This window comes from Tympanuchus pallidicinctus, unplaced genomic scaffold (genome assembly GCF_026119805.1).
Source record: "Tympanuchus pallidicinctus isolate F22 unplaced genomic scaffold, pur_lepc_1.0 scaffold23, whole genome shotgun sequence".
Taxonomy (NCBI): Eukaryota; Metazoa; Chordata; class Aves; order Galliformes; family Phasianidae; genus Tympanuchus; species Tympanuchus pallidicinctus.
The window spans coordinates 7,927,893-7,945,793 of NW_026294740.1; the positions used below are offsets into that span (position 1 = coordinate 7,927,893).

Here is a 17,901-nt window from a genome sequence, read left to right on the forward strand (position 1 = left end):
TGCACATGTAACCCTTCCGCCTTCCTTCCCCTGTCCCACCCTCAGAATCACTGCCAGGAATGATTTTGCCAAATCAGGAGCCCTCTTAATTAAGTCTTGGGAAAATTCCACCTATGTACGCTATGCTCTGTATGACCTCTTTCACACTGCAGAAGTGAGATGGTATATTTTAGATGAACACAAACTACTGGTGAGTTTATGTCCTATAGTAACAGTCTTCTAGGTCCTAAAATGTAGGATGTTCACTGATGGTATTTTGTCTCCTATTCCAGATCAAGAAGTATCTCATACATGCGACTTATCCCACATGCTCTGCTCCATAGCTTCTCAGTGACTCGAAACCAAGCTGCAGATTTATCTGAGGTAGAATTGGTAAAAAGAAAATTAAACTTTTTCTTGCCGTTAAGATTCTAGTGGCTTATTTGTAGGGATACTTGCAAATACTGTCAGAGCTACTGCTTTGGCAAGAATGTTTTGTCTTACTAACAATAGTAGTTAGCAGTTATTTTTCTACTCTGTTGTTTGAAGTAGGCAGATTTGAACTGTGCCTTGAAATCACCAGGTGATCCTTCCAGCAAGGAGATGCTCCCATTTAATACTCTCTGCATAATCTTTTTTGATCTTTTGAAACCCAGAAAAACAGTGAACTGAGAACCCTGTGAACACTTTATTAATTTATTGTACAGACTTAGAGTTTGTGAATACTGACTGCTGGAGCAGTAAAAATTAAGAGATGCCCTTTGCAGAACATTTATATAATTCTTAAATCTCCACTGCTTAATGGTACTAAAGGGTTGTGTCTTTGATTCAGAATAACTCCTGATGTGCAAGTGCAACTTTGATAATTCTCATGGGAAGATAACATTCAGTACAGAGTTCTAAAGCTGAACTTTTAAGGAACTGACAAGGTAGCCAGGCATACAAAATGTGCTTGCAATTGCACGCTCAGTTTGCATTCCTTGGCAGGAACTTCTGCCATAATTTGTAAGCCTAATTGGGCATTTGCGTTGTGTAGTTACTTGATTTGCTTTCAGTTAGTTGTTAATTATTCAAGTATATGAATACACTACTTTATAAGCTTTATATGAAAACTCAATTCTGTCTAAAGAAGTGTATTTGAGGAGACCAACATAATATGAAAGATACTTAGTTTTGTTGGTTTCTTTTGCATCACATGTATATCATACTTAGAACTGAGTGAAAATGCAACTGACATTCTCTATGGATTTGACATCCTCTAAGGTTTGTTTGAGGTGAGGGGCTTGGAAGTACGGTTACTTCTTGTGTACCTAAGAACCATGTCTTCAGAATTTCACTGAGCAATCACTACAGATTATTAGTGGTACGTTACAGCAGAGGAGGCAATAGCCTGTGGCTCTGAAAACAGCTAGAGCAAGGTTACGACCAGTTACTGTAGATGGACTTTTGTGCTATGTCATAGGTGGCTAGTCAGAACATTCAGCTAGTGTTTGCTACAGCACAAATGCAAGTTCACAATCAGTTTCAGGCATCAGTAGAACTACCTCCCACTGTTGCTAAATCATTATGTTTATTCTGGTAGGTGAATTCTACTGCTGCCTGTGTTACAGGAGGAGCTTACAAAGCCTTATCTACATTTAGTGCGAGCCCCTTGCACTTTGCGGCTCCTTTTCCTGTTGAATCTCTTCACGTAGCTGCTGCTGCTTGCAAGCAAGCCATCCCCTGGCCTCAGGTGCCCACGCAGGAACTGCACTAGGTTTGCAGGGATCTGTCTTCTCTTGTGGTAGATCTGACCCATCACAATGTATCTGCTGCCTGCAAGGAAAATGAGATTCTGTGTTATGAAGAAAACATTGATTCATTCACTGCACTCACAGTAAGGATATATGCAATCCTTATAAGCAATAGATATATGAATAGATAAAAAGTTAGACCCTAGCAAAATACATCCTGGGACTTGGGGGTTCTACTTGCACATGAATTAATTATTCAGTTGTACTGCAACTAGAAGGTTTAGTGGGGAAATGCTGGTATTTGATAAATCTGCACTTAGAAGGGAAACCAGACTATTTACAAAGAGCTTATGCTCCTGCTTAATTTTGTTTAAGCAATCCTAGAAACCTTTGCAATCATCTTGGAACTGGATGAAGTTGAAGAGCTGTACTGCTGCCTGATTCCTTCATGCAGGTGGGTCTCTTACCAAGTTGCAGAAGTAGGGTAGAAACAACCCTCCAGTTTAAGCACTTTTTTTGTTTTGAAAATAACACAACCCAGGATGAGCCTTTTGAATGGAAGCAAACTAAAATTGCACTGCATGCAGGAGGAACAGTAGAGTGGATTTAGCTGGAATTGTTTACCAAGTTTGAAGTCTGGACATGGCTTGCTGCAGTTGAAAGAATCCACAACTAGAATGTGAACTCGGAAGAAGAAGCCATCAGGAGTAATAAAGAGGCGACTCATCTTGTACAGGCCATCACTGTTTACCAAAAGTGTAACCAAGTGGACTCCACTCCCCAGTCTTTCCATGTTATAAACAATTCCATTCACTGCTGTTTTAAGGGCAAGAAAAAAGAAGCGTGAGATTACGTATTGGAGTGGCAACTCAAGGTAAATGTGAAGATTCATTTAAGGTGCTGTAAATACCAGCACAGAAATTATTTGGTGCAGTAATTGGCAGGACTGAAGGTAGCAGTTGCTTCTAATTATGACACTGGATGACTTACTAACATTTCTGTTCTTTGCAGCTCCGAGATCCAAGTGAAATTTATAAAAGGTTCAAATTAAAGCGGTGGTTTTAGAATTGTTCCTCACCTCATATTCAAAATACTTACTTGACAAAGTAAAACTTACAAGTTTTAAATACCACAGTGTGGTCCAAAGCTAACCTACTAATAAACCACTTTTGATTTGAAAGGAAAGGCCCTCATCACATCAAGCAGCAAGGGCACCAAGAAGGCAACGTCATGCTATCAGACAATTTCTGCATGCTATCTACTCAATTTCTGGTTTTAATAAGTAGTGGAACTGGAAAACAACAACTGTGTTAGGTATTAAGAACTTCTGTAACTGGCATTCTACCCGCATCACTGAGAACTTTGATTCGGTCTGTGGCTGTAAACATAGAGAACTGAAAATTCTCTCTGTGATCACAGCAATGGAACTTGGCTGATGTCTTCTTTTGTACCCGGCTTCTTCAGTGTAAGACTTGGAGGAGACTGCTGTTTGTGAAAGGCTGAGAGGTCCAAAGGTTGTGTCACTGTAAGGCCTATGTTTGACAGGAATGCGAGAGTTGTAAAACAAATAATAATAAAAATACAGAACGTTTGTAGAAAGCACTTCCTGACTTCTCCATTTAGAGAAAACAGATGTCTTATAACGTGTTTATATTCTGCAAATGGAAACATCTGCTACCGGTAGGCATGTGTTCTGCTCATCCCTTAAAATACTGTGGGAAAAAGTTGCTATTTGACGTCATAAGTGTAAGGAAAGATTTCAGTCAGAAAATGCTCTTCAGTACAACATTACCAAGTTATTTTCTAACATCTTTAGCTATACCAGCTTGGATGCAGGGACTGAAGACATGAATCCTAAGGAATGTCATGAGGAATCCTCTATACAGAACGCATGCTGTGCGGGTTACTATTTATTTTTGTTGGTGTCTTTACCCCCCGGATCACAAACTTGTTCTAGGTAGTATGGGCTGCTATACAGCTACAATGTTTAACATCAGAGTATTGGAAACTGTTGGTCTTCAATTCTGTAGATCAGCAACAAGAGCTCTGCCTTCTCATTTGGAGTGGAAAGTGGAGAAAACGGGGAAAAAGAGCACTGGTCCAAGGCAGAGAAAGAGTAATGTAAGACTTGGTACTATTGTCACAGTACTCTTACAAACAGCTGTGATGGCTCCCTTTAATGCACTTAGCAGTTACCTAATATATGTAGTGAAGTAGTACCCTAAAAGCAGAAGTGTCAAGGAATACATCAACAAAGATGGCTTTGTGTGGCTCATGGAAGACAGCTTACCAAATTCACTTGTGCAGTAGGCCTCCACTTCATCTCTCTCTTTCTTGCACTCGGTCAGACATGCCTTCTCCATATCGGCACCTAGAACAGGCACAGAGGCTGAGGGACAGCAATGTGCCCTTCTGGGATATTTTATTCAAATTGTGGCACCCAACCTGTGGAAAGCTCACAGCCTTCCTGACTGAAGCAGTCTCCTCCCTTACCTTTCTTCAGCAAGCTGAAATGGTGTGGCAAGCTGGGTGGCTGGCGGTTGGTGACCCAGGAGGGTTTGCTGATCATTTTCAGCAATTCAGTGCTTTTGTAGGGGTTTATCTTGCCTGGTCGGTTGAAATGATCCAGCACGTTAGGATCAGCTGACTCTGCTGTTCCAGACTCTAGAAAAGGATGAGCCCCCAGTAAGGATGTGATCTTATGGTAGGAAGTTGCTGTGTGCTGGAAATGAGCTGACACGCTGTTAGCAGCCTCCGCCAGCCGCCTGTCTGCCTGCTTTCTGTTTGCCTGATTCAAGTCAAAGGAGGTGGGAGAAGGCCCCTCGCTTGCAGGTTCCAGAGGCAGGGTCCCTCCATGCTGCAGGAGGTGTTTCCTCAGCCCTGTGCTGTTTTCAGTAGAAGGCTTGGTTCGTTTCTTTTTGTCTGAAGAGAGGGAGGTGATTTCAGGAGGTTTTGGGTGCTGCAGGTTGGTGGGAGACAGAAATCGGTATTCGGTGGGATCCTCTCTAGTAGTGGACCAGGCTGGCAGTTTGGCTTGGCTGGGTGTCGCATCTGCTGAGTTATACCCATATTTGCTAAGAGACTGGCTGGCTTTCTCAGCACAGGGCAGGGATCCTGCATTAAAAAAGAAAGAAAAGAAAAAAAGAAAAGAAAGAGAGAGAGAGCAAGTCAGAATTGTTTATTATTTCGTGCCCATGTGATGGGAAGTACCTGGCAGATTGGATGTCTGCTCCATAAACGAGGCCTTCGAATGCATGATGGCATAACATCACAGCTCAACTGATAAAACGGAGCCCTTCATTTGTCTGTATTCAGCCACAGAAGGCCTGATACAGAGAATGCAGCTGCGAGCAAAACACAGGAGATTTGCATTTTTACTTTATTATTGTTGTAAATTAAAAACATCACTTATAAACAAACCCTTTTCTCAAAAGCCTGAATCTCCAGGGAGCATCTGAGGAAACAAAATTCACATTGCCATTTGGGATGCTTATTTAAAAGACCATGACAACAGAACTATTTGGTTTTCCCATCCATGGGATGCCTTATTGACAATGTCATCTGGACTTTTCAGCGGCTTTCGGCTTTGAACGCTACTGAAAAGATCTTTATCCGCAGTTTTGGATCTCTGACTTTTGCACTGCAGAGTTGTATGGGAGTCCAAGAAGACCTAGTCTGGTAGCTAGGCTATTGCTGCTGAGTAACAATTATTTCAAGCCTTTTCTTAAGCTGAGAGGACAAGAGCTGAAAAAGACAGGAAGCGTCTGGGACTGCAGTGACAAAGGGACAGGCTTAATGGCACTGTTTGTGCAAGCTGCACAGTTACCTAGAGCTTAGTTTATATTTCACCTTGATTGCTCGGAGCTCACAAAGCAAAAGACTTTTCTTTTATGCTGGGAAGAGAGAAATTGCCTCTTGCAGTTCTCCCTCCCTGTGCTGGAGCCCTCCATTTAGTTGGCCAGTGCAGGGTTTTAGAGCAGTTCACCCACACACAGCCGCTGTCTGGGTGTTCGCTCTGTGGTTAGCACTGTGTAGGAGGCTGATCCTGACTCCTTGTGTGAAAAGAGATATTTGACTCACACAGATGAACAACATCCTGGTTTATCTTCCATAACTGACTCTCAGCTGCTGACCTTGCCATTTCTCCCCCTCTGCTCTCACCAGCTGCTGTCATGGGAAAGATTCCCTGATATTTGGGCTGGCCACATGTAAAGTCAAAAGAATGCCCATGAAGAAAAGGGTGGAAGAAGTCCAAGCTGAGGAAATTAATAGGCAAGGGTGTTATGGAGCTGTTCCCATATGAAGCTGTGTGCTCTGAGCAGGTGTTTTAAATTTGGCTTTTATAAATGCACTTTTCTGTCAGTTTATTGAGCCCTCTCAGTCACGGCCTGTAACGAGAAATGGTTCATTTGTCCCTACTCCATCTGTTCAGGATGCTGAGCCTCGTTCTGCGACACCAGCGTGTTCCCGTGCACCTCTTGCAACCTAAGAAATACAACTGCCCCATCATCAGTTCCTGGACTTCTCCTTCCTATGGAATAGATCACCTTTAGTTGCAGAAATAAGATACGTTTGTTCATGACAGCTTGCTCCAGGGGATAAATTCTAGACCCAGAATTTATCAGCGCAGAGAAAGAGAGTAAAAGGGCACGACCACATGCAAATGGAGAAATCCCACATGCAGAACGAAGGCAAACTTCACCTGCAGACCAGTGCAGGCAGGATGGATGCACAGCACCAGCTGCCTGCCTGCTTCAGACAGGTGCTCCTCGTTCTTTCTGACCCCAACAAAGCAGCTACTACAGTTTACATTCCCAACCCGTTTCTTTCCTGAGCCTTTACGTTATTCGTGCTACAACTTGCTGGAGAGTGGGCTGCTTTGGTGAGAATTTGTGGAAATGCCTTTAACCTCCCCTAACATCGCAGACAGATGTGTGCCCAGCCCCGCTGTATGGAACTTACCGGCCACCGAGCTGCAAGACGATCTAATGATAAAGCAGAGGAGCCAGAGCGCTTTGGTTGTCATTTTGAAGTAAAAGTTTTGTTTTTCTTTTTTTTTTCTTTTTTTTTTTTCCAGCCTCAAAACGAAGCGGAGTCTTTTATGCCCTTCCCCCGATTCATGCTAATGAGAGGCAGCCTTAGGGGAAACGGGAACCGCCGCCGGACAGCCCCCTGGAGCAGCACCAAGCCCGCACCCACAGCCCCGCAGTGCGTAACGGATGGACGGGAGGCTCGCGGCGAGACTGGGGGAGCGCCTCGCTCTGCCCGTGGAATTGCTCGAGGAGAGCCGGAGAGCGCGAGGCTCTGCTGGGCGGCGGACGGGCAGCCAAAGCTGAGCGATACGGCAGGAACCCGAGGGCTCCAACCGCGCGGCCGGAGCATCGCCTGCCGAGGGACCGCTCCCGTGCAGCGGTTATCGCCCGGCGCGAGAGGAAGCCCTGCTGACCGCAGACACCGCTTTATTTCTCGATTTCTATGAGCTGACGTGCAAAATTTTACACCCCAAACCGACCCCCGAGTGGGTCGCTGCGTTTAAGCAGGTTTATCCCGCCGAAACAGGCGATCTCGTTACCGGACCGAAGCCCCGTTGTGACCGCCGGAACGGCCGCGTCGCACCTCCCGGCGCCGAGAGCCGCCCAGGGCAGCGCAGCCACAGCCCGGCTGTCAGCGCTGCGCGCGGCCTCGGCTCGGCAGTCGGACCGGGCCGCCCGAAGTACTGGCAGCTCTGCGGAGCCGCTCATCGCTCGCTCAGCCGCACGACGAACCGACGATCGCTCCGCTCCGCGCACCTCGCTGCTGCTCCGAGGGGAAGGACGGGGCGGCGGTACCGGCACCGCGCTCGCCACCCCGCCGACGGAGCCGGGAGGAGAGCGGCGGAGGGGCTCGGAGCCGCTGCGGTTGCGGCCAAAAGTGAGGAGTGCACGCACTGCGCTACGAGCTACTCGGCGGGAGACGCCCGCGCTGAATGTACCGAGCTGCCACAAAACATCGGCGGCACGACCCAGATGGGACTCGAACCCACAATCCCCAGCTCCGGAGGCTGATGCCTTATCCATTAGGCCACTGGGTCACCCAGCAAAAGCTGCGAGCGCCGTGCCGTAAGAGCCCCGCCCGGAGGCGCTGGCTCCGCCCCTGCAGCTCTTTAACGTTCTCCCTGCTCATGAGCGGGAGGCCCCGCCCTCGTCAGTGCCTCCCCGAGGCTCCGCCCCTTGAGCTTCGCGCGGTCCTGTGCGGCCCTCAGAGGTGGGCTCGCGCCTCGGCCCCTCCCCTGTCCCGCGCGCCTCAGTCTGTCACGCGCGGTGGTCGTTGCTTCCCTCAGCGTGGCGCGAGGACGTGAGCGCCGTTCCCTCCCGCGGGTGGCTGCCTGAGGAGATCCGCCGCCGGCCGCCTTCCCCGAGGTCCTCTCCTTTAAAAACTCTCCCCCTCACGGCCTCCCGAAGCGCCGCTTCCCGCCCCTCGGCTGTGGTGCGGTGCCGGCAGCAGCCCCGCCCCATCTGCTCCTCTCGCAGCGCTCTCCCGTGAGCAGCTGCGGCGCTTTTATCTCTTGTTCTCCCTCCGCTGTCCCCATTACCTCAGGCGCAGTTCAATCTGTGCGGGGCCGCCCATCCCATCCGCGCCGTTCTGCAGTAACCCGTTGGTTTCCCTCAGCTGCCCGCCCTCTCGCCGCCTTTTAGGCCGCCGCCCCGCACGTGGAAGAGGCCTTCAATGGTCGCACGCGGCTCGGCTCCTTGCAGCCCTCCCTGCCCTGCCGCGCCCATCCCTGCGCTCCCACCCTGGGCACGCTGTTCCACACGGCGCCCTGCAGCCATTGATGACCACCTGCACGCCGCCGTGCCTCTTCTTTGGCCCGCCGGGTGTTTTAGCTCAATTTCAACTTTTTTTAATTTTCCCTACTTGCCATTTCGGTTGACTGACGTGCTTTCTCTTGACTTCCTTACCCTTGCTTGAACGCTGAGGGATGTTATTATAAAGAGCAGCATAGTAAGGCACAAAACCAGCCGTGTAAAACATGGCTGGTAATTCCTTCTTCGCTCAGTTTATCTTTGCTAACTGCTGTGTGCCTCTCCAGGTCGGTACGGTCTGTTTAATGCAGTGGTTTCATTGGTAGGAATCGATGTGATCTTTTTACCCCGATTTGTCCTTCATAGGCATTGAAGTGCTGGGGTTCTGGTAGCTGTGGTTCCTTGGTTGGGATCCACAGTAATGGTTGTATGATTTTATTTTGGTTTGTACTGGTTGCTGCTGGATTGCCTTCAATTCCTACGGGACATTCCTACACCGCATTTATGGGATTGGGATCACACGGGGGATCTCGGGAGAAGCCCTTGATGACTGATGGTTAGTGATGCAGAAATGAGGCTGTACGTGAGGAAATGATGCGTTACTGACGCAAATCGCTCAGGACGGGCAGCATGAGCTAGAAGAACCTCCATGCTCTCAGCCCACTCCGGGTACTGTAAACCCGTGGCCGCCCCACTCATTGCCCAGGCGGCACGAAACTACAAATCCCAGCACGCCACGGCCGTCGGTCCCCAGGGTTCCGGCCCCGCGTGCGGCGCGTTGGATGCTGGGAGTTGTAGTGCCGGGAGGGCGGGCGGCGGTTTGAGTGCGTGACGTTCGCTGCGCTCTTCCGGGAGCACGGCGAAGATTTTCTCCCTTTCATCGCGAGATGAGCCGCATTTCAAACCGGCCAATCAGAACGTTGCTATGGCTCGAACTGGCCAATGGTAGAGGGAGGGAGCGGGAAATTTAAATCCCGCCTGGAGCCGCCGAGGTTAGTGGCAGCGTGGTCCTTGGCTGGGGGCGGCTCGTGTGCGGAGTCTGCAGCCGAGGTGCGGAGCCGGAAAGGAGGGGGTGCCGCAGAGGTGCTGTGAGGAAAGGGTGGTGCGGCGGAGGTGTGGAGCGCGTGCTGCTGTGTCTGAAGGGGTTGTGCTCTGTTGGCGGTGGGGCACTCTCGGCTTCTGCTCCGGAGCTTTCTGGGTCTCTGCGGTCTCATGCTGCTACTAAAAATGAATCCCATGGGGTTGGCACGTCCCGAAGGGGTTTTCGCGTTTTGGTGGGGCTGCGTATGAGATAAAGGTAGCTTTTCTGTAGTGGTTCACCTTGGAGCTGGCCTTGTGGAAGCCTGCTTCGTTGGTAGCGTATCTGCTGGCTGCACCGACATGGTGAGCTCGCTCAGAGGGCCTTCCTGGTGCCAGGGCTCTGCTCTTCTCGAGAGGAGCTGGGGTGGGTGTGGGTGGCAGCCTGTGCCATAGATCCTTAGGACATAAAAGAAATAGCTTATGTGTTCTAAAATGCTGTCTGTGGGAATGAAAATGATGTTTGTGGCTAAAAGGGTGTTTAAAATGTGCTCTGTTAATACTAGAGGCTGCTGTAACAGCTAAGCTTTTTTAAAAGGCAGCTTGTTACGTTACTAATATCTTTAATCAAGTCAGAGGGTGTTAATGTATTTGCTATTCTCTTGGATTCAAATCTTGAGTCTTATCTTTTTGTGTTCCTGTGACCTAAGCTTCTAGTTTTTCTTTACCATTTACTCTGGTTTTCAGGCTTTTTTCTCCTCGTTTGTCTTTTGAACTCTAAGCAAGATGTCCTCTAATGAGAATACCAATACAGCAGCTCGCTTGAACAGATTCAAAAACAAAGGAAAAGATACTACAGTAAGTATTCAAACGTGGGTAAATATTATAGCTAGCTCTCAGTACTTCATGGAGTTGTAAAAGTAAAGAACTTATTATGAACATGTTTTCTCTAGGAAATGAGAAGGCGGCGTATTGAAGTCAATGTAGAATTGAGGAAAGCTAAAAAAGATGACCAGATGCTTAAAAGAAGAAATGTTAGCACTTTTCCAGACGAGGCCACTTCTCCCCTTCAGGAAAATAGGAGCAATCAGGTAAGTAGGTACCCAGAACAAGTGGCAACAACTTCAGTGGCCACACTAATACGAATTTCTTCTCTTGTGGGATGCACAGTTACATGCACATTACCAACTAAAGGCTTGATAATAAGTGATAATAACTTCAATAGACTACAACTTAGATCCTTAAGTAGCTTGTGAGCATGTGCAATATTTATCCTCTTCTCAGTGCTGCTGCTGAGGTATCTTGTAAAGAGCTTGGGCAGTTGTTCAAACTTGCTGTCTCTATGTATCAGTCACATGAAACCAAGTTTTCAGTAGTTCAAATAACTATGGATTAAACTAGCTGAATTTCTGGAGTGTCACATAAGGGCATAACTTTTACTGAAGGATGTGACTGAACTGTGGCCTCTTCCTAGCACTGTGTAAAGACTTCCACAGATGTGTGCCTCTCCCAGCAGAGTGCTCATGGAACTTTTTTTGTACAGGTTTCTGCACACTGGTCTGTTGAAGAAATAGTCAAAGGAGTTAATAGCAATAATATGGAGCTTCAGTTGCAGGCTACTCAAGCTGCCAGGTAAGGAAATGAGAAGTAACCAACTCTGTGTGCAAGTCAGTAACTAGGCGTGGCCAAAGGTTTGGCTTGTGAGCCTAAACACTGAAGGGCAACAACTATGGCTCTTCTCATCAGGCAGTGCTTCAACAGACACATAAATTGGCTTTATATACAATATTTAGGAATAATTATTTTAGTCACAATATTATAGAGACCATGTGGCTTCTGAATGTTCTGAGTGCAAGTATGCCAAACTTCCTCTCACCTTATCAGATCTAAAGTCTAAGTTGCTAAACTCTAGGAAGCTTTTACCCCAGTGCTGCTTCTGGCAGTCTCTACCCTTTTGTCTATTGGGCAATGTCTGTTGTCTTGGATGTATTGTAACTTGCAGGTCTGCTTTGCTTCTGGAGTTGTAACAGAACCTCTCATGAAGTAAAGATATACCTAAACAATGCTCACTAGCTTTAGGAAGCTAGTATTTAAGCTGTCTGTAGCTTGTCTGAATTTTCCCTTCTTGTATTTTTACTTTGCCCGCCTCAGTCCTTCTCTCTCATTTGTTTTTTGTTGTGGATGATTTTATACTGACTTAGTGGAATCTGTTGTTCAGATCTCTGCAAATGCAAATAACGCTTCCTGTTTGTATCCCTCCTTAGGAAACTCCTTTCAAGAGAGAAGCAGCCCCCCATAGACAACATAATTCAGGCTGGTTTGATTCCAAAATTTGTCTCCTTCTTGAGTAGAGCAGACTGTAGTCCTATTCAGTTTGAATCTGCCTGGGCACTTACCAACATTGCTTCTGGCACATCAGAGCAAACCAAGGCGGTAGTGGATGGTGGGGCTATCCCAGCCTTTATTTCACTTCTGGCCTCTCCTCACATTCACATCAGTGAACAAGCTGTGTGGGCGTTAGGAAATATTGCAGGTATGTCAATATGCTACATAACTTTCAAACCTAATTCCTTTTCTTGAAATAAATGAGCACTATTAGATTTGTTCTGTAGAGCATGCTGAGCTTGGAAACTACCTTGGTGATGTTCAAGTACATATGTGATCTACCATGTAGAGTGTGCTGTGGACAAGTCTTTACCTTCAGTCTAGGCTTATGTCATGTATAACCTGGCAACCTGTAAGATGTATTAAATGGGTCACATATTAAAATTCAAGTTTCAAAAAGCTATATAACCATGCTAGAACACAGAACTTTTCCCTCGGAGGCTTTTGACTTCTATCAGTGAGCTCTGCTGTGTCTACTGGCTTGAAGGAGGAAGCAGGAGGCTCATGTAACTGTGTATGTGATGGCCGATGCTTTTTGCTTTGTAACAGTTGCTAGTAGTAACAGTTACTAGTACTCTCATATCAACCAGCATACTGAAGTTTTTCATGTATCTTTCAGGATTACTTGACCTGCCAACATTGGATCCCATTCTCCAAAATATAGTGTTATAACTGCATTGTTGTTTTCTACATTTGTGTTTTTATAAGACTTAACCATCAAAACAGCCCTTTTTCCTATTTTACTTATTTCTTCTCTAGCCCTTAAGTGTAATATCATGTTCCATCATCAGTGATTGTATGCATGCATACTTCTGTTCCTTAACAGGCGGTTTTTTTCATTATCTTTATAGGGGATGGTTCTATCTACAGGGATCTAGTTATTAAATTTGGTGCGATTGAGCCACTGCTAACTCTCCTAGCTGTTCCTGATCTCTCCTCTCTGGCTGTAAGTTTACAGTGTTACTCAAAGTACAATTGCTGATGAGTGAGCCAAGAGCTAAAGTAACAGATGTTAATGGTTTATTTCAACTCCTGCAGTCTGGATATTTACGCAATGTTACCTGGACCCTCTCAAACTTGTGTCGTAACAAGAATCCTGCACCACCCTTGGAAGCTATTGAGCAGATTCTTCCAACCCTCGTCCGACTCTTGCATCACGATGATCATGAGGTGTTAGCAGACACGTGCTGGGCACTCTCCTATCTGACAGATGGTTCCAACGACAGGATAGAAGTTGTTGTGAAAACTGGATTGGTGCCACAGCTCGTCAAACTGCTGGGATGTGGTGAACTGCCAATAGTGGTAAGCTATCGGGCCTGGAAGTTGCCACTGCTTAACTTGAGTTGTGGATAAAACTGGGGTTATAATAGCATTCATTTAAACTGAAGAATCTTGTCATACAGAAATTTGATGCTTACTCCAGGTTTTGTGTACATGAGCCTTGAGCTTCTATCTTGACTGAGAACTATCCCAGATGAGGCATAGGCTACTGTTGAAGAGTGGCCTTGACACACGATGAATGGTTTTTGCACACAGGCCAGGATGACGATCAATGTTCTTTAAAGCTTGGCTTCAGTTCTACAGTATAGTTGGAAATACTCCCTCCAGAAACAGTGTTTAGAATCGGGTTCTTTGTGCAATGTAACTACACTGCATCAGTACTATAATTACTATATCAATACTTAAACTTTCTGTCCTGAGTAGCTTGCAGATGGGTCTCGAAGGTATGTAGTCCGAATGTGTTTAACATCTGTCTATATAATGCTCATTATGAGCTTTAAGCTGGTCTTATTATCAAGCTGTTAACTAGAAGGCTGGAGCAGAGAATCATAAATGATGGCTGTTTCATCAAGCGTGGTTTAGATGACACTATTTTTTCATAATTACTGCTTTCACATCTGTTTCAGACTCCTTCACTGAGAGCCATAGGAAATATTGTTACTGGTACTGATGAGCAGACACAAATTGTTATTGATTCAGGAGCCCTATCTGTCTTTCCAAGCCTCCTATCTCATCATAAAAACAACATTCAAAAAGAAGCTGCATGGACAATGTCCAACATCACAGCTGGACGTCAGGACCAGATTCAGCAAGTTGTGGATCATGGCCTTGTGCCATATCTCATTGGTGTTCTGAGGAAGGTAAACGGAAGTTGCATCTACTGTGCTATGGCTTCAGCTTGTTATTGTTGTCTGTATTCTAATACTTTTTTTTTTTTTCCACCTTCACAGGGAGATTTCAAATCTCAAAAAGAAGCTGTGTGGGCTGTGACCAACTACACAAGCGGTGGAACAATTGACCAGATTGTGTATCTTGTTCAGGCTGGTGTTGTTGAGCCTCTACTGAATCTCCTCACTGCTAAAGACAGCAAAACTGTGCTAGTAATTTTGGATGCTGTTTCTAATATCTTCCTGGTATGTGGATGCAGTATGTTCGGTTGCTGTCCAGGTTGCTGCCAGCTGTTTTTCAGTAGTTAGCACCATACACCTTTGATGTTACTTCATGATTGTCTTTTCCAGGCTGCTGAGAAGATAAACGAGACTGAGAAACTTTGCCTCATGATTGAGGAGTGTGGAGCTCTAGACAAAATTGAAGCTCTTCAGTCACATGAAAATGAACAGGTGTACAAGGCCTCAGCCAGCCTGATTGAGAAATATTTCTCAGCAGAAGTAAGTGGCTGCTGTGTAACTTCACTCTGCTTTTGTAGTCTAGCACTGATTAATTGATTGAAATGTTACTGATCTTTCCAACTTTGTTTCCTTCTAGGAGGAGGAGGACCAGAATGTTGTACCGGAATCTACTGCTGCTAGTTATACTTTCCAAATTCAGGGCAGTACTCCCGATACTTTCAACTTCTAGATGCTGCACACACTGCAACCATCTGCAAGCCACTTGGCATATGAATGCTGCCACTTCTGTGTCTTAATAGCCCCCCCCACCCCCTTTTTTTTTTTTTTGTGACCTCTAGCACTTTGTCCAACTGAAACATACTTGAACAGTTCAAAACTGTACATATGTGAATTTTTTAACTGTTAAATTCATTCTGACATTCTTGTAAATACATCTTCTCACTTCTGTCTTCTAGCCTTTTACTGTCTCTGTCTCACACAAGAATGCAAGTAGGTAGTATAAGCTTCTTTTTAAATGTAACCCCTTGCTCTGTGTAACATATTACAATCAAAACACTGAGTAAGCTTTTAAGGAGGATTCGTTTCAAGTTCAATAAAGTGTTAACAATACATCAACTTAATTGTGTCAGTTGTGTTCTTGAATGGGAGCTAGGAACTGGTACAGTAAATGCCATGAATCAGAACATACATGATGGTAAGAATGCTGTAGTAAATCATGAAACTTGATTCCGAAGTTGGTTAATCAATGGTAAGTATATTCAGATAGTCTTAGCACAGGTCCTTAGAGCTTAAAGAAGTTAACTTAGTTACCTGTTTAAAAAGGAAACTTTGTAATAGTATCTGGTCTTGTGTTATATACCTTCGTATCTATCTTAAAATGCTTACAAGAGTCATGATTGGATGTAACTCAGTTCTTCACAGAAGACATCTGATCTTAAAATGGTAGCTTTTCCTAACTAAATTACTGTTATTCTTATGTGCTGTTAGTACTTCAGCAATGATTCCTTTGAAGTAGTAGATACTGTTCTCGCTTTGGTTACCGTATGCAAGGCTGCTACAGTCTGTTACACAAAAGGAAAAGTGGCTGATCTGTGTATGCTTCAGCAAGAGTTCCAGCTAAAGAAGAAATGGGATAAGAGTAGAAATCTGCTGTGCTACAGCAAATGGGGCCAAGCTTATGCTTACACAAGCTTCTCAGATTTTCAAATAGCTTTATTTTATGATAAGTGTTTATTAAACTGAGATGTCATGTACTACTGGATCATGGTACTGTTACAAGAGGTATCAATCCTTTGTGTATGTGTCTGCTCCTATTTTTATGGTTATCAGCAACATGCTTTCTTGTAGAGAAAAGTCACTGGCTATACTGGATCAAGGAACAGAGCTAGCATGAGCTTGTTTCTGCTGATCTCCAAGCATGGAGTTCATCCATGGAGCTAAGGCCATGGCTGTATAGACTTACATTGCTGGTACATCACATCAACAGGGAGTTGTAAGCTTCTGCTATAAGAGATGTTCCTGAACTGATTGATGGTTTCTTGCTTTTGACTACTTCTTTATCCTGGCCCAGAACAAAGCTATAGCAAGTAAGCTTTGCAATCAGTTATTGCACCTAGTAGGTATAGTAATGCTATTATTTGTTTTGGTGAAGTTCATGTTTCAGTGTTCTGTCTCTATCTGTCCTCTAGAGATAATGATGCTGCTAAATAGGTGATGATTAAATATGCTTGGTGACAGCTGCACAATAAACTCTTGGCAGGGACAAAGAGGTGGCACAATGCTGGACTGATGGGTAGAACACAAGTCTAGCAGCACAGATACTGCAGCGCTCGTAGGATGTGATTACACTATTCCCATTGTGCTAAAGTAGAAGGAATCATTTGCCTTGTAATGCTGAGGCTTTAAATATTCTGAGAAACATTAAGAGCAGCAACAGAAGACAACCACAAAGGTCTTTTATGCCTCTGCAGTAAAGACTTCTGTCGTCTTCACTGTGCTGTGGAATCTCCAACTTTGACCTAAAAATACTTGCAGTTACAGAGTTGTGTAAATGTCTGTAGAGAACTAAGGAGCTAGCCTATATAAAAGTAGTTATGCAAAACCAGCTTTCATAAAGCTCCTGGTGCCATGTAGTCATGTCCGTGGGTTGTGAAACATAAATCGGAATGCTTGAGTAATTTTAGGTGTCTAATTCTGTAAAATAATTCGTCTCCCAGCAGAGGGTGCTACAGGCAGCACCACAGTTCTCTGCTTTTAAGAGGTTGGCACGGAGTTTCTTCTAATGTGAAGGACTCGGGAATGACGTGCTTTAGTTTTTCTTTGAAGAAAAAGATGAAACCTATCAAGAATTAACCTGTAATTGCAGGAAGCCACTATGTGCTAATTCCTGAGTGTTTAACAACACTAAATATTTAATGTAAGGTATAGTCTTCTAAGCATGGTGTTTTTTTTTTTTTTCAGGTACTGCTGTTTTAAAATGCACAACTGACTTCAATTGCTTTTTAGCATGTATACAGTTATTTGACACTCTCTGGGATGACAACTGAAAATGCTTACTGAATAATGTTATCTCTACTTTTCTGTCACGAGGTACTGGTCTCAGAGTTATTTAACATACTGAGTTGATAGGACACTGAGCAGTCATCTTTAGATGCCTGATAGACCAATACTTTATTTTTAACCACAGAAAGTGTATTTAACCTATCCACCAATAAGCCCTGCTCTTGGCAGAATGCATTTCCACACGCAATAATCTACAGTGATTATGAGTAACTGACAGGGGTGAGTCACTCTCTTATTTCAAGAAAATGCAAACTATTTCTGAAGTTAAAATCTAGTCACCCGTTAGGCTGTGTTTTGAGCTTTAGAAAATGACAGGAGCAAAAGGGGAGAGGAGAGTCATTAACTCTCTGAGTTAATTTGTTAGTAGCTTTGTTTTGTTGTGTACTACTGTGGTGTTACCCAGCTTGACTTAAGAGCTAGCAGTATTTATTTGGCAGATACTTAATTCAGGGCAAGGGCTGAAATAAATGTCTGATGGCCTGTGTGTCAGTCTGCTGACTTGTCTGTGCTGAAAGCAACAACAACAGGCTCCTGCTGACATCGACTGCCTTGGAATGGAGTTGGTGCTAATTCTTCTTTATCTGTGGCAAGATCCCGGCAAACATAATAGCTTCTGAAATTCTGATGCTGGGAAGTGCTGTTGGTGTGATTGCTTCCACCTGCTGCTTCCTGAGATGTGAAGGAAGAGCAGAGGCTTTGCAGTCTTGTTCTTCAGTAGGGTGTCCACATATTTTCTGCTAAAAGAAGTGTTTGAAGTTGTAGAAAAACTAGACCTGTCAATTTAGGAGAAATGTTCTTGTTTCTGCATGATTT

The 17,901-nt window shown here is 44.9% G+C and overlaps 2 protein-coding genes and 1 non-coding gene across 6 annotated transcripts; 1 reads left to right on the forward strand and 2 right to left on the reverse strand.

Moving 5' to 3' along the window:
- Positions 1–648: 648 nt before the first annotated feature.
- CUNH17orf58 (chromosome unknown C17orf58 homolog) lies at positions 649–6,841 on the reverse strand. The gene is made up of 5 exons (XM_052687778.1): positions 6,675–6,841; positions 4,206–4,826; positions 4,003–4,083; positions 2,337–2,528; positions 649–1,794 (listed from the first exon to the last, which is right to left on the reverse strand). Exons 1-5 carry the CDS (start codon positions 6,736–6,738, stop codon positions 1,607–1,609), a joined length of 1,146 nt encoding a protein of 381 aa, XP_052543738.1. The 5' UTR covers positions 6,739–6,841; the 3' UTR covers positions 649–1,606.
- Positions 6,842–7,709: 868 nt separating this feature from the next.
- Positions 7,710–7,782, reverse strand: TRNAR-CCG (transfer RNA arginine (anticodon CCG)). Its single transcript has one exon. It is a non-coding gene; the product is annotated as a tRNA-Arg (tRNA).
- Positions 7,783–8,014: 232 nt separating this feature from the next.
- Positions 8,015–15,141, forward strand: KPNA2 (karyopherin subunit alpha 2). Of its 4 annotated transcripts, none has more exons than XM_052687777.1 (11): positions 8,015–8,110; positions 10,259–10,369; positions 10,465–10,602; positions 11,055–11,143; positions 11,776–12,044; positions 12,748–12,842; positions 12,935–13,198; positions 13,804–14,037; positions 14,128–14,310; positions 14,416–14,565; positions 14,663–15,141. In XM_052687777.1, exons 2-11 carry the CDS (start codon positions 10,298–10,300, stop codon positions 14,753–14,755), a joined length of 1,587 nt encoding a protein of 528 aa, XP_052543737.1. In that variant the 5' UTR covers positions 8,015–8,110; positions 10,259–10,297; the 3' UTR covers positions 14,756–15,141. The 4 variants fall into 4 exon arrangements, with proteins under 4 accessions (XP_052543737.1, XP_052543734.1, XP_052543736.1 ...); XM_052687774.1 differs by lacking the exon at positions 8,015–8,110 and adding an exon at positions 9,435–9,544; XM_052687776.1 differs by lacking the exon at positions 8,015–8,110 and adding an exon at positions 9,483–9,577.
- Positions 15,142–17,901: the final 2,760 nt, after the last annotated feature.